Consider the following 13,380-nt stretch of genomic DNA (forward strand, 5'->3'; position numbering starts at 1 on the left):
TGGGTGCGGTGGCTCACGCCTGTAATCCCAGCACTTTGGGAGGCTGAGGTGGGCGGATCACCTGAGGTCAGGCGTTCAAGACCTGGCCAACATGGTGAAACCCCATCTCTACTAAAAATGCAAAAAAAAATTAGCTGGGCGTGGTGGTGGGTGCCTGTAATCCCAGCTACTTGGGAGGCTGAGGCAGGAGAATCGCTTAAACCCAGCAGGCAGAGGTTGCAGTGAGCCAAGATCGTGCCATTGTACTCCAGCCTGGGCAGCAAGAGCAAAACCTCGTCTCAAAATAATAATAATAATAATCATCATCATCATCATCATCATCATCATCATCATCATCAAAGCCTCATTGGAGTGAAGGTAAAGGATATAAAATAGCTTTATAAACTGATGAATAATGTAGTAAAGAAAAATACAAAATATCTGCAATGAGAAACCATTTTATACCTACTAGATTGGCAAACATTTTTAAAAGTCTGATAATACTAAATGTAGGAGATGACATGGAACAGATGGAACTCTTTTATCGGAACTGAAGGGTGTGTATAACTACTTTAGAACACAGTTTGTCATTGTTTCATGATATTGCAAATGTGCTTACTCTAGTACTTAAATCAGTTTTACTCCTACGTGTGTACTCTAGTGACACTCCTGTAGTTCTAGACTAAGATGGGTTAATTTTTATTACTTTGTTTATAATAGCAAATAACTTTAAATATCCCAAATATTTCAATGAATACATCAATTGTGGCAAATTCACAGAGAGGGATTCATAAGATAGAAATAAACTGAACATACTGCAGCTATAGGAATAATATGGATGAATACCTGAGATAACAGTGTTAAAAAGACAAGTCATAGAAGAATACATAACCTTTTTATAAAGTTCAAAAATAGGCAAAATCGAACAGTGTCTTATTTAGGATACCAAAAAGTAAGAGAATTATTAAAAATTTAGAGTAGTGGCTATTTCAGAAAAGGTGGGTTTTATTAGGAGAACTTTTACTGTTTTATTATGGACATTCATAAGTGAACTTGGATGGATCTTGATTCTCTTTCTCTGGAGTATACTGGGAGGAGCGTACTGACAGTGTCAGTCATTTTGGACATATTCCATTTCTTAAATGGTTATTAGAGGATTCAAGGATGTCAGTTTTAATCTTATACTTCATAGCTCAACTATTACCTATTCTATTTTATAAATATTAACAATTTTATAATCATATTTTGAAAATTAAGGTGTTGGAAAAGTAAATACCTTGAAGTAAATAGTCATTTTCTCTGGCTGGTGACACTACAGGGTACTGGACGTTTTATATTATGCATTTCTAAATCTTGTGGGTCTTTAATAATTAAAATGCATTTTTTATATTTAGAAAAGATAATTATAGAAAGTAAAATAACAAATGCAAAATTTTTACAGTATGTTTCTAACAAGAGTGGTAACCTTGAGTTATATGCTATCCTATTAAACTGTCATATCAGTCTTAATACTAAAGATATTCTTGCCAATCACCAGGCCCAATATTTACTCCCATTGCAGACTTTCAGATGAACATCTTTATCTTTCATCAGTATTTTAATAAGTCTAAATTTAGGTTAGTGTTTTCTTTATTGGTATAATATACTTATGTATCTATTTATATGCAGTATTAAACAATTGCCTGCATTCAACAGGAATGGGCTAAATAAAGAAAAACAATAAATAAAAATTTAAAAAGTCCCATATCACTTGCTTTAAGTAAAAGTTAATTTTAAAGGCTGTGTGATAAATATCCCTTGCCTGCAAGACACTGCCTGTGCAAGACACTTTTTTATTTAGAATTTCTTTTAGAACCTATAACTAAGTGTAAATATGTAATTATAAGAGGTTGAACTTAGTGTAAATATGTAATTAAAACTTTTTACCACAACTTCTTATAATTTCATATTTATACTTAGTTATAGGTCTGAAAATGATTATTATAATATTTTTTAAGACAGAGTTTTGCTCTGTCATCTAGGCTGGAGTGCGGTGGCGCAGTCATGGCTCACTGGAGCCTCAACCTCCCAGGCGCAGGTGATCCTCTTGCCGCAGACTCCTGAGTAACTGGGACTACAGGCACATGCCACCACGCTTGGCTAACCATGGTTAACACCTGGGCACTGGCTTGTTGCCCAGGCTAGTCTCAAACTCTTCCCACCTTGGCCTCCTGTTGTTGAGATTACAGGTGTGAGCCACTGTGCCCAGTCAACATTTTAATTTTAAAGGAACAAAAATATAAATTATATGGTTTTAAATCCATATTTCTATGATTAATTTAAAATCTTTAAAAAAGTGTAACTTTATATAGAATGTGAAATATTTTAGAAACATATGAATGATGTAATTGATAATGAAACACTAGTTTCCCATAGTATCAAGTTTATACCTATTTCTTGAGTTGACTACCTTGAAGAATATGGTGTATCTCCATTTTTATGGGAGAATAAATAAATCTCCATTTTGATTTTTTTTATGTGTTTGCTTTTGTGTTTATGTGATTAGACAAATATAATGGTTGTAGAAAAGGTCTTTTTAACATCTACTTTTCTTATATGACTATATAATTTAAAAAATTGCATATTCTCTTTAGAATATTTTCTAAATGAGTGCTCTAGAAATGTCACCTTAAGGCATAATGTTTGGAAAACATAATGTATTTATATTCTTGATGTAGATTTCAATAACATGCTAAGTTTTGCTCTGGTTAAATTTTTCCTGTATCCTCAGAGAAATTAATGACAATATTTTGACATAAGGTTTTCAGATTTTGCATTATTAAAATTAGAGTTGCATAGAATAAAAGAAAACAATCCTTTTACTAGTCCTAGGAAAGGATTAGATAAGCATGGCATGTTTTATAAATTAAACACAGTTCTTATTTGGATCAAAAGTCTAAGCAGTTTTTATAGATTTCTCAGGTTAAATGGAAATGTATTCCACTTTTCATAATGTGAAAAAATGTCTAAATTTGTAATTGTAATATTTGTATGCTGTGAGCTACCTCCACTTTATAAACTTACCAAAGTTCCTCCAGAGATACAAATTATGACTAATAATACTTGTTAACCAATTTAAAATTTTCCAACTAAAAGTTAATAATTGATTAAAGTAGTTGTTTATCAACTTTCTAAGCTGGAATTCAGACACAAATCCTTAACCTTTTTAAATACTCCCTTTCTCCACTCCTTATCCCCACATCTTCTTCCCCAGTAAAGTCACAAAACCCCCTAAATTTAAGTATTAAAATTTTTTAACTTTGTAGATTCAGAGGGTACATGTGCAGGTTTTTTACAAGGATATGTTGCCTGACATTTAGGTTTGGGGTGTGACCTACGTAGTGAGCATAGTACCCAATACATAGTTTTTCAATCCTTGCCCTCCTCCCTGTTGTGTCTGTGGTTCCTATCTTTATGTCGGTGTGTACACAGTGTTTAGCTCCCACTTATAAGAGAGAATATGCAGTATTTGATTTTCATTTTCTGTGTTAATTTGCTTAGGATAATGGCCTCCAGCTGCATCCATGTTGCTGCAAAGGGCATGATTTCATTCTTTTCATGGCTGTGTAGTATTCCATAATGCAAATGTACCACATTTTCTTTATCCAGTCCACCAATATGAGCACCTAGGTTGATTCCATTGTCTTTGCTATTATGAATAGGGCTGCAGTGAACATATGAGTGCATGTATCTTTTTGGTAGAATGATTTCTTTTCCTTTGTGTGTATAGCCAGTAATGGGATTGCTGGGTTAAATGGTGGTTCTATTTTCATTCCTTTGAGAAATCTCTAAACTAATTTCTACAGTGGCTGAACTAATTTACATTCCCACCAACAGTGTATAAGCATCTCCTTTTCTCTTCAGCCCTGCCAACATCTGTTATTTTTTGACTTAAAAAAATAATTTCAACTTGTGTTTTAGATCGGGGGTACACGTGCAGGTTTGTTACATAGGTATATTGTGTGATGCTGAGGTTTAGGGTATGAATGATACTGTCACCCAGGTAGTGAGCATAATACCTGATAGGTAGTTTTTTAGCACTTGCCCCACTCCCTCTCTCCTCTCTCTAGTAGTCTCCAGTGTCTGTTTTCCTGTGTTTATGCCCATGTGTGCCCAGTACTTAACTCTCACTTACAGATGAGAACATGTGGTTTGGTTTTCTGTTCCTGCGTTAATTCACATAGGATAATGGCCTCCAGCTGCATTCATGTTGCTGCAAAGGCATGATTTCATTTTTTTAATGATGAATGCATAGTGTTCCACGGTGTATATGTACCACGTTTTCTTTACTGAATCCATCATGGTTGATTCCGTGCCTTTGCTGTTGTGAATAGTGCTGCAATCAATCTACGAGTACCTGTGTCATTATGGTAGAACAATTTATATTCCTTTAGAGATATATATATATCCAATAATGGAATTTCTGGGTCAATTGATAGTTCAGTTTTAATTTCTTTGAGAAATCACCACAATGCTTTCCACAGTGGCTGAATTAATTTACATTCCCACAAGCAGTGTATAAACATTCCCTTTTCTCCATAACCTCTTGCCAGCCATCTGCTATTTTTTGACTTTTTAATAATAGCCCTTCTGACTTGTGTGGGATGGTATCTCATTGTGTTGTTTTTTTTCTTTTCTTTTTCTTTTCTTTTCTTTTTTTTTTTTTTTGAGAGAGGGTCTCTCTGTCGCCCACGCTGGAGTGCAGTGGCACAATCTTGGCTCACTGCAGTCTCTGCCTCTCGGGTTCAAGCAATTCTCCACAGATGTGTACCACCATGCCCAGCTAATTTTTGTATTTTTAGTAGAGATTGGGTTTCACCATGTTGGCCAGGCTGTTCTTGAACTCCCAGCCTCATGTGATCCACCCACCTCAGCCTCTGAAAGTGCTGGGATTATAGACCTGAGCCACTGCACCCAGCCTTGTTGTGGTTTTGATTTGCATTTCTCTAATGATTAATGATACTGAGCATCTTTTCATCGGCTTGTTGGCCACATGTATGTCCTCTTTTGAAAAATGTATTTTCACATCCTTTGACCACATTTTAATGGGGTTCTTTGTTTTTTGCTCGAAATTTGTTTAAGCCCCTTGTAGATTCTGGATATTTGTTGGATGCATAGTTTGCAAATAATTTCCCCCATTCTGTAGGTTTTCAGATTGCTGTGTTGATAGTTTCTTTTTCTGTGCAGAAGCTTTTTAGTTTAATTAGATTCCACTTGCCAACTCTTGGGCTTTTGTAGCAGTTGCTTTTGAGGACTTAGTAATAAATTCTTTGCCAAAGTTGATATCCAGAGGGTATTTCCTAGGTTTTCTTCTAGGATTTCTATAGTCCTTGGCCTTACATTTAAGTCTAATCCATTTTGAATTAATTTTTTTTTTGAGGTGGCATCTGGCTCTGTCACCCAGTCTGGAGGGCAGTGGTGCCATCTTGACTCACTGCAACCTCTGCCTCCAGAGTTCAAGTGATTCTCCTGCCTCAGGCTTCCAAGTAGCTGGGATTATAGGTACATGCCACCACGCCTGGCAATTTTTTTTTTCTTTGTATTTTTAGTAGAGACAGGGTTTCACCATATGGGCCAGGCTGGTCTCAAACTCCTGGCCTTAAGAGATCTGCCAGCCTCGGCTTCCTAAAGTGCTGGGATTATAGGTGTGAGCCACCCCACCTGGCCATCTTGAATTAATTTTTGTGTATAGTGATATGTAGAGGTCCAGTTTCATTCTTCTGCATATGGTAAACCAGTTATCCCAGCACCATTTATTGAATAGGGAGTTCTTTCCCCATTTTTTATTTTATTTTATTTTATTTTATTTTTATTATTATACTTTAAGTTCTGGGATACATGTACAGAACTTGCAGGTTTGTTACATAGGTATACACGTGCCATGGTGGTTTGCTCAACCCATCATCTACATTAGGTATTTCTCCTAATGCTATCCCTCTCCTAGCCCCCACACCCCCCAACAGGCCCCGGTGTGTGACGTTCCCCTCCCTGTGTTCATGTGTTCTCATTGTACAACTCCCACTTACAACTGAGAACATGCAGTGTTTGGTTTTCTGTTCCCGTGTTAGTTTGCTGAGAATGATGGTTTCCAGCTTCATCCATGTCCCTGCAAAGGACATGAACTCATCCTTTTTATGGCTGCATAGTATTCCAGGGTGTATATGTGCCACATTTTCTTTATCCAGTCTGTCATTGATAGGCATTTGGGTTGGTTTCAAGTCTTTGCTATTATGAATAATGCTGCAATAAACATATGTGTGCATGCATCTTTATAGTAGAATGATTTATAATCCTTTGGGTATATACTCAGTAATGGGATTGCTGGATCAAATGGTGTTTCTGGTTCTAGATCCTTGAGGAATTGCCACACTGTCTTCCACAATGGTTGAACTAATTTACACTCCCACCAACAGTGTAAAAGTGTTCCTATTTCTCCACATCCTCTCCAGTGTATGTTGTTTCCTGACTTTTTAATGATCACCATTCTAATTGGCGTGAGATGGTATCTCATTGTGGTTTTGATTTGTATTTCTCTAATGACCAGTGATGATGAGATTTTTTTCATGTTTGTTGGCCACATAAATGTAGACTTTTGAGAAGTGTCTGTTCATAGCCTTTGCCCACTTTTTGATGGGGTTGTTTGCTTTTTTCTTGTAAATTTGTTTAAGTTCCTTGTAGATTCTGGATATTAGCCCTTTGTCAGATGGATAGATTGCAAAAATTTTCTCCTATTTTATAGGTTGCCTGTTCACTCTGATGATAGTTTCATTTGCTGTGCAGAAGTTCTTTAGTTTAATTAGATCCCATTTGTCAATTTTGGCTTTTGTTGCCATTGCTTTGATGTTTTAGTCATAAAGTCTTTGCCCATGCCTATGTCCTGAATGGTATTGCCTGGGTTTTCTTCTAGGGTTTTTCTGGTTTTAGGTTTTATGCTTAAGTCTTTAATCCATTTTGAGTTAATTTTTGTAAGGTGTAAGAAAGGTGTCCAGTTTCAGTTTTCTGCATATGGCTAGCCAGTTTTACCAACACCATTTATTACATAGGGAATCCTTTCCCCATTGCTTGTTTGTGTCGGGTTTGTCAAAGATCAGATGCTTGTAGATGTGTGGCGTTATTTCTGAGGCTTCTGTTCTGTTTCATTGGTTTATATATCTGTTTTAATACCAGTACCCTGCTGTTTTGGTTATTGTAGCCTTGTAGCCTTTTTGATTTTAGCTGTAGCCTTTTTGATTTTAGCTACTCTATTGAGTGTGAAATGTTACCCTATTGTGGTTTTAATTTACGTTGGATCATGTTGAACACTTTTTTATGTACCTATTTGCCATTCTTATAACTTCTTTTGTGAAGTGTATATTCACTCTTTACTGCAAGGGGATTATTAGTCTTTTTACCCTGGATTTGGAGTAGTTTGTATATATTGTGGATATGTCTTCTTCTGTATAGCTATCTTCTTGCTTCTACTGTTTTAACAGTAATAACAAAAGGATGTTATACATAAAAGATATTGATACATTTAATACTTCTAAGCTGCTGGCAGTTTTGGAAGGAAAGTAATTAGTATTTAAAACACAGACTTTATAACTTTAAATTTAAAACAAAAATTACATTCTATTTTGTGTTTGATTTCAGGTGCAGTTAAAAACTAGCATTTCTAGTCAGTATGTAATTCGGATGCAACCGACTAATAGATGCCTTTCTACACTGGAGTGTGCAGCTGTTGCTCTTTCCATCTTGGAGAAAAATAATTACATACAAGAGGTACGTCTTTGGAAGGTTATAGTTTTTGAAAGTGGGAATTTTCTTGGATTTTACGTAGAAGATTTAGACATGCTTGTTAAATTTGTAACTCATGTGACAAGCAGAATCTTCTGTGATAGAAATTTATGTACTTTTATAACCTTCTTTCCCCTCTGGTGTTTTTCTGTGTTAGTTTAGCATTCCAGATTGCATTATTTAAATATTCATACTAAGCTGTGCAAACATAATTTGTAATACGCTAAATTACAGTTAAGTAGCACAACATTAAATAGTTTTTTGGCTAGATTTTTCTTCTAGTGTTTTCTCTTCTCTTTTTGGTATTTTGTGTTCTCTTGTGCTCAGCCTTTTCTTCTTTTTAGTTAAAAGAACATTCTATAGCAACATTTTAATTTTTGCATTGGTGCCGTTATTTGAGGAGGTATACTAACTGTTTCTCATATTAACCTTGCTTAGAATGTAAAAAAGACATTTTTCTTGAAAAAAAAAGCCTAGAAAATATGAAAACATTATAACCTGCAGTTATTTTAATTTCTATGAAAGCATGATGATTTCATATAAAATTAATAATCATCAGCAAAGAATAATGTTTCAGTGTGCTTACTAACATCTCAGTCTTTTGGAACATATAAGAAACTTAGCATTTGTAGCAAAAGAAAAAATAGTGAAATAAAACCTAAATTGTTATGGTTTTTTAATTATTGAAAAGTTTTGATAAATACAACTCAATAAGAAAGTCAGTGGATAATAAGCACAAATAAATGGGATTTATAACCCCGCCTTCAAAACACTGCATAAACACATGCATGCACACATGCATGTACACACACACGTGAGGTACTCATTCTTGCCTTCTCTCTTTCTCATTATCCATTATGGTTACAGTTATGAGTATGCCTTAAACACGAAGGAAATTTCAATAACAGATGAAAGCTCAGTTCAGAGTAAATGTATTAGCTACCAAGATATTAATCCTAAAGAGAACAAAAATATATCAAAAGCAAGGAGCATTAAAGAATATTAGAGGAAGGCATGGCCAGGCGCGGTGGCTCATGCCTGTAATCCCAGCACTTCGGGAGGCTGAGGCAGGTGGATCATGAGGTCAACAGATCGAGACCATCCTGGCTAACATGGTGAAACCCCGTCTCTACTAAAAATACAAAAAATTAGCCAGGCGTGGTGGTGGGTGCCTGAAGTCCCAGCTACTTGGGAGGCTGAGGCAGGAGAATGGCGTGAACCCAGGAGGCGGAGCTTGCAGTGAGCCGAGATTGCACCACTGCACTCCAGCCTGGGCGACAGAGCAAGACTCCGTCTCAAAAAAAAAAAATGTTATAAGCAGGCATTGACTTACTTTTTTCCTCTCCTCTACCTTAAGCTGTGGAAAATGTCAGAGTTGGAGACTTTTTTTTTCTTTTGAAAGAAGTAGGCTTTTCGTGTATATGTGTGTGTGTGTGTGTGTGTGTGTGTGTGTGTGTGTGTTTGAGTAGACTTTGTTTTGGGTCTAGGCAATTTCACTTTCTCTGCCTTTGAAAAAAAATTCATGAAGGGCCATAGATTCTTACTTTAAATGAGCAGGGAGTGTTCTCAGACACCTTTCCATCTCCTCTAACCATGTCACCTACTCCCATGTCCCTAGCCATGAACATAGTACTTTATATACCCCATACGTATCTTTCTGTTTATTTACCATCATCTCTGTATATTCTTAAGCAAATATATATACATACACGCTCTTCACAGGTGTCTTTATTATAATAGAGTTATGTAACCCAGTGCTATTGTTTAAACTTGCTTTCTGTACAGCCTCTGCATTTTCTTTTTTGTTGATGTAAAACTCTAGGATCAGACAACATCAGACCAAACAAGGACCCACTGAAAGTTCAAATTTTGAGGGAAAAATATATTCCTTAGCTATAGATTTAAAGCTTACTTTTCTCTCCTTTAGGGTTCTGGAAAGAATTCTCTATGGACTTATATCTCTTATTCCCACAATTGGAAGTGGATCTTTACTACAATCCTAAATGTAACCTTTAATGTTAGTAATGGTGCTGGTTATGGTAATAGCAGTTGTCGAATAATAGGGTTGCAGTTAAGGAAAGGGTTTGTACTACTACTACTACTACTAATTCTCGTAGTGCTCCCTTCTCTCCAGTTTTATAATATTTTGATGTTAATTAATGTACCATCTACTTTTAAAAAAAGATAAATTTAAAAATTAATGTACCATTTTATTAGGAACCCTATTAGCTAAAAATATTTCAGGCTTTATTTTACAAATGTTCTAGACTCTACAAAGTATTAGAATGAATTCTTTCAAAGTTAACTGATAAGGACGTTTTTGAAAAAATGATATAACATTATATATTTAGGACAACTTTCTTCATGTTGTTTTAGGGTCTCTTCTTCATCAGCATTTTTTCATTCTTTCATTAATTCTGTTGTTTTATATGACCCAAGGCATTTATTGATGACATAAAGCCACAGGCTGACTTGAATCTTGCTAGATTGTGCTTTGTGATGTGATATCTTAAAAAAACAAAACCAAAAAAGGAATCCTTATTGTGACAACTTGAGACTTGCAAAATACATTCTGAGTGTAATATGTAACAAAAGGCAAAGTTTAAGACAATGGAATGGTGACAGGACCCATTATCTCTTCAGCTTTTGTTATTGTTGTCTGTAGATAAAATTAAACATAAAGTCCCAAAGTAATAGTGAGGTATTGGAACCCTCATTCTGCTTGCTTTGGTTGCCAGGGGTAATTGTACTGCAGTGGCCAGGAGTAGAAAAAGGATGTTTGATGGTCAGACCTGTGATTTGGGAGGTACTGATAACATGGTGGGAGCGTGAACAGAAGAAATACATAATGAAACATCTCAAGTTACTTATTATTACAGATGGCAAAAATTGCCTCCAGCCACAGTTTATAGTAAAAGCTGTTTTCTTAGTGGGGAAATCCCACATCCAGCCTTTTCAAATCTAGTTACAAGAAAAAAATTAGCATCTAGTTACGATAATAAATGAGCATCTTTGTGAAATGCAGTATCAGTCTGCCCTGAACATAGGGGTTTTATTTCCCTCCTGGGGAGGAAAGTGGTGACACACACTTTTTCCCAGTAATGTTTTATCAGGGGCATTCTAATAAAACCTTAAGATGGTGGGGGAGAATAGTACATTTTCTTTTTCTTTTTCCTTTCTTTTTCCTCTTCTCTTTGCTTCACTTTGCTTTGCTTTTCTTTTTATTTTCCCACAGAGTCTTGCTCTGTCACCCAGGCTGGAGTGCAGTGGCATGATCTTGATTCACTGCACCTTCTGCCTCCCGGGTTTAAGTGATCTTCCCACCTCAGCCTCCCAAGTAGCTGGGACTACAGGTGCATGCCACCATGCCCAGCTAATTTTTGTATTTTTTGTAGAGATGGGAGAGGCGGGGGGAGTCTCATATTGCCCAGATTGGTCTTGAACTCCTAGGATATTTAAGTGATCCACCTGCCTTGGCCTGCCAAAATGTTGGAATTACAGGCCTGAGCTACCGTGCCCACCAGAGAAGAGTCAATTTTCACTTGGCTTTATTCTATAGAGGCAGGGCTCCTCAAAATAAAGAACTTGGCACAGAATAGCTTTGTTAGTCTGTTGTCTCATCCTCACTCTATTCTAGAGCAGTTTTTCAAGCACCTGAAAGTATGGCTACAGGAAAGTAGCATGATATGGACTTTGAAGTAGTTTTGAATTACAACTTATTATCATCACTTTTTGCAAGTGGGCAGACCACATAATTTCTTTGTACTTGTGTTCTTATCTGTAATATACAAATAGTTACCTCATAGTATTTCAAGAACTGAGGTAATAATGAGTAATTGCCACAGTTGTCCACACAGGCACTCAAAAAGAGTTAATCCTTTTGCCCTTCTTTTCCTCTAATTTTTGCCTGTAGATTGGCAAAAGAATGTGTGAACTAAAAGGTGGTGGCTTTCATTAGCTACTGCAATATTTACTGGACTTTTCAGACCTTGGAAGCCTTTAGCTTAGGGATCTTTTTTATTACAGAACCTTCTCTACTTACGAAGTTTTATCATAGGAATTTTTAAAGATAGATGTGGCAGAACCTTTTCTATAGCCTGAATGTTTTGACTGTACCCAATACCAGCGGTTGGTAGTAATGGTTCCTTGAAAACTTGTCACTTTTCACATGCAGCAAAAAGGATTTACTAGGATAGGCTACAACTTTAAAACTCTAAAGTTGAAATCACATAAGATGACAAAACTTTATGCATCTCTCATGCTGTTTGTCCAGTGGGATTACCCTGAGGACCTCTGCTCATTGCAGTCACCCAGGCATCCATCCTGATGGAGGAACTATCTAGATAATTCATCCCACTTTCATCAAGGAAGGGGCAAGGAAGGTGGTGAATCCTATACCACTTTTAATGCTTCTGCCCTAAGGTGACACATATTAGTTGTACTCACATTTCATTAACCAAAGCAAGTGATATGGCTGTGCCTAACTTTAAAAAGGGATAGAAAATGCCAATCTGCTCATGTATCAAGAAGGAGGTCTGGACTGTTTGTGAACAGCTGTAGGGAGTACCAGCAGAGATGGAGTGGGGATCTGATTCAGATCTGCCTGTTTCTAAAATTCATTCTCTTCATTACCTCAGTAAATTGATAGAATCTTATCTTCAGGATGTAAAAGTTGGAATCTATTGACCATAAGAGTATGAGTTTTCTTCTCTATACAAGAATCTAATAAATGTCATAAAATATCAATAGAATCTTCAGTTGTCTTGTTCTGTATGTAGTCCTAGGTATGTTTCCTAGGTACGATGTTTCAGAATCCAGTCAGTCCACTGTGCTGACTCTGTAAAGTATGTAAAGTCATATATTGTTATTTTTGCATTCCTTCTCTTGTTTTCTGCTTTAAAATAAATTATGAGAACATGCTTAAGGAGTTTTCTACAATAATATTGTGCAGAGCCTTTCCAAGATGTTTACCTTTTTTCTTTCTTTCTCTTTCTCCCTCCCTCCTTTCCTTCCTCCCTCCCTCCCTCCCTCCCTCCCTCCCTTTTTTCTTCCCTTTCCCTTTTCTTTTCCTTCCTTCTTTTTATTTCTTTTCTTTGGTTTCTCATTCTGGACTGGGTGCGGTGGCTCACACCTGTAATCCCAGCACTTTGGGAGGCTGAGGCTGGCGGATCAGGAGGTCAGGAGTTTGAGACCAGCCTGGCTAATATGTTGAAACCCTGTCTCTACTAAAAATACAAAAATTAGCTGGGCATGGTAGCGCGTGCCTGTAGTCCCAGCTACTTGGGAGGCTGAGGCGGAAGAATCACTTGAATTCAGGAGGCAGAGGTTGCAGTGAGCTGAGATCATGCCACTGCACTCCAGCCTGGGTAACAGAGCGAGACTCCATCTCAAAAATAAAAGAAGAAGAAAGTTTCTTATTCTGCCACCGAGGCTGGAGTGCAGTGGTATGATCATGGTCCACTGCTGCCTTGACCTCCTGCCTCAGCCTCCCAAGTAGCTGGGACCACAGGTGCATACCACCATGTCTGACTAATCAATCCTTCCTTCCTTCCTTCCTTCCTTCCTTCCTTCCTTCCTTCCTTCCTTCCT

At 36.8% G+C, this 13,380-nt stretch overlaps 1 protein-coding gene across 1 annotated transcript in view; it reads left to right on the top strand.

The window, feature by feature from the left end:
• Window positions 1-13,380, top strand: part of DTWD2 (DTW domain containing 2) — a 162,569-nt gene that overhangs the window by 146,903 nt on the left and 2,286 nt on the right. Inside the window, 1 exon segment of the mRNA XM_011972856.1 lies at window positions 7,648-7,776. Coding sequence (XP_011828246.1) covers window positions 7,648-7,776 — 129 coding nt within the window.

Source organism: Mandrillus leucophaeus, unplaced genomic scaffold (genome assembly GCF_000951045.1).
Source record: "Mandrillus leucophaeus isolate KB7577 unplaced genomic scaffold, Mleu.le_1.0 Scaffold131, whole genome shotgun sequence".
Lineage (NCBI taxonomy): Eukaryota > Metazoa > Chordata > Mammalia > Primates > Cercopithecidae > Mandrillus > Mandrillus leucophaeus.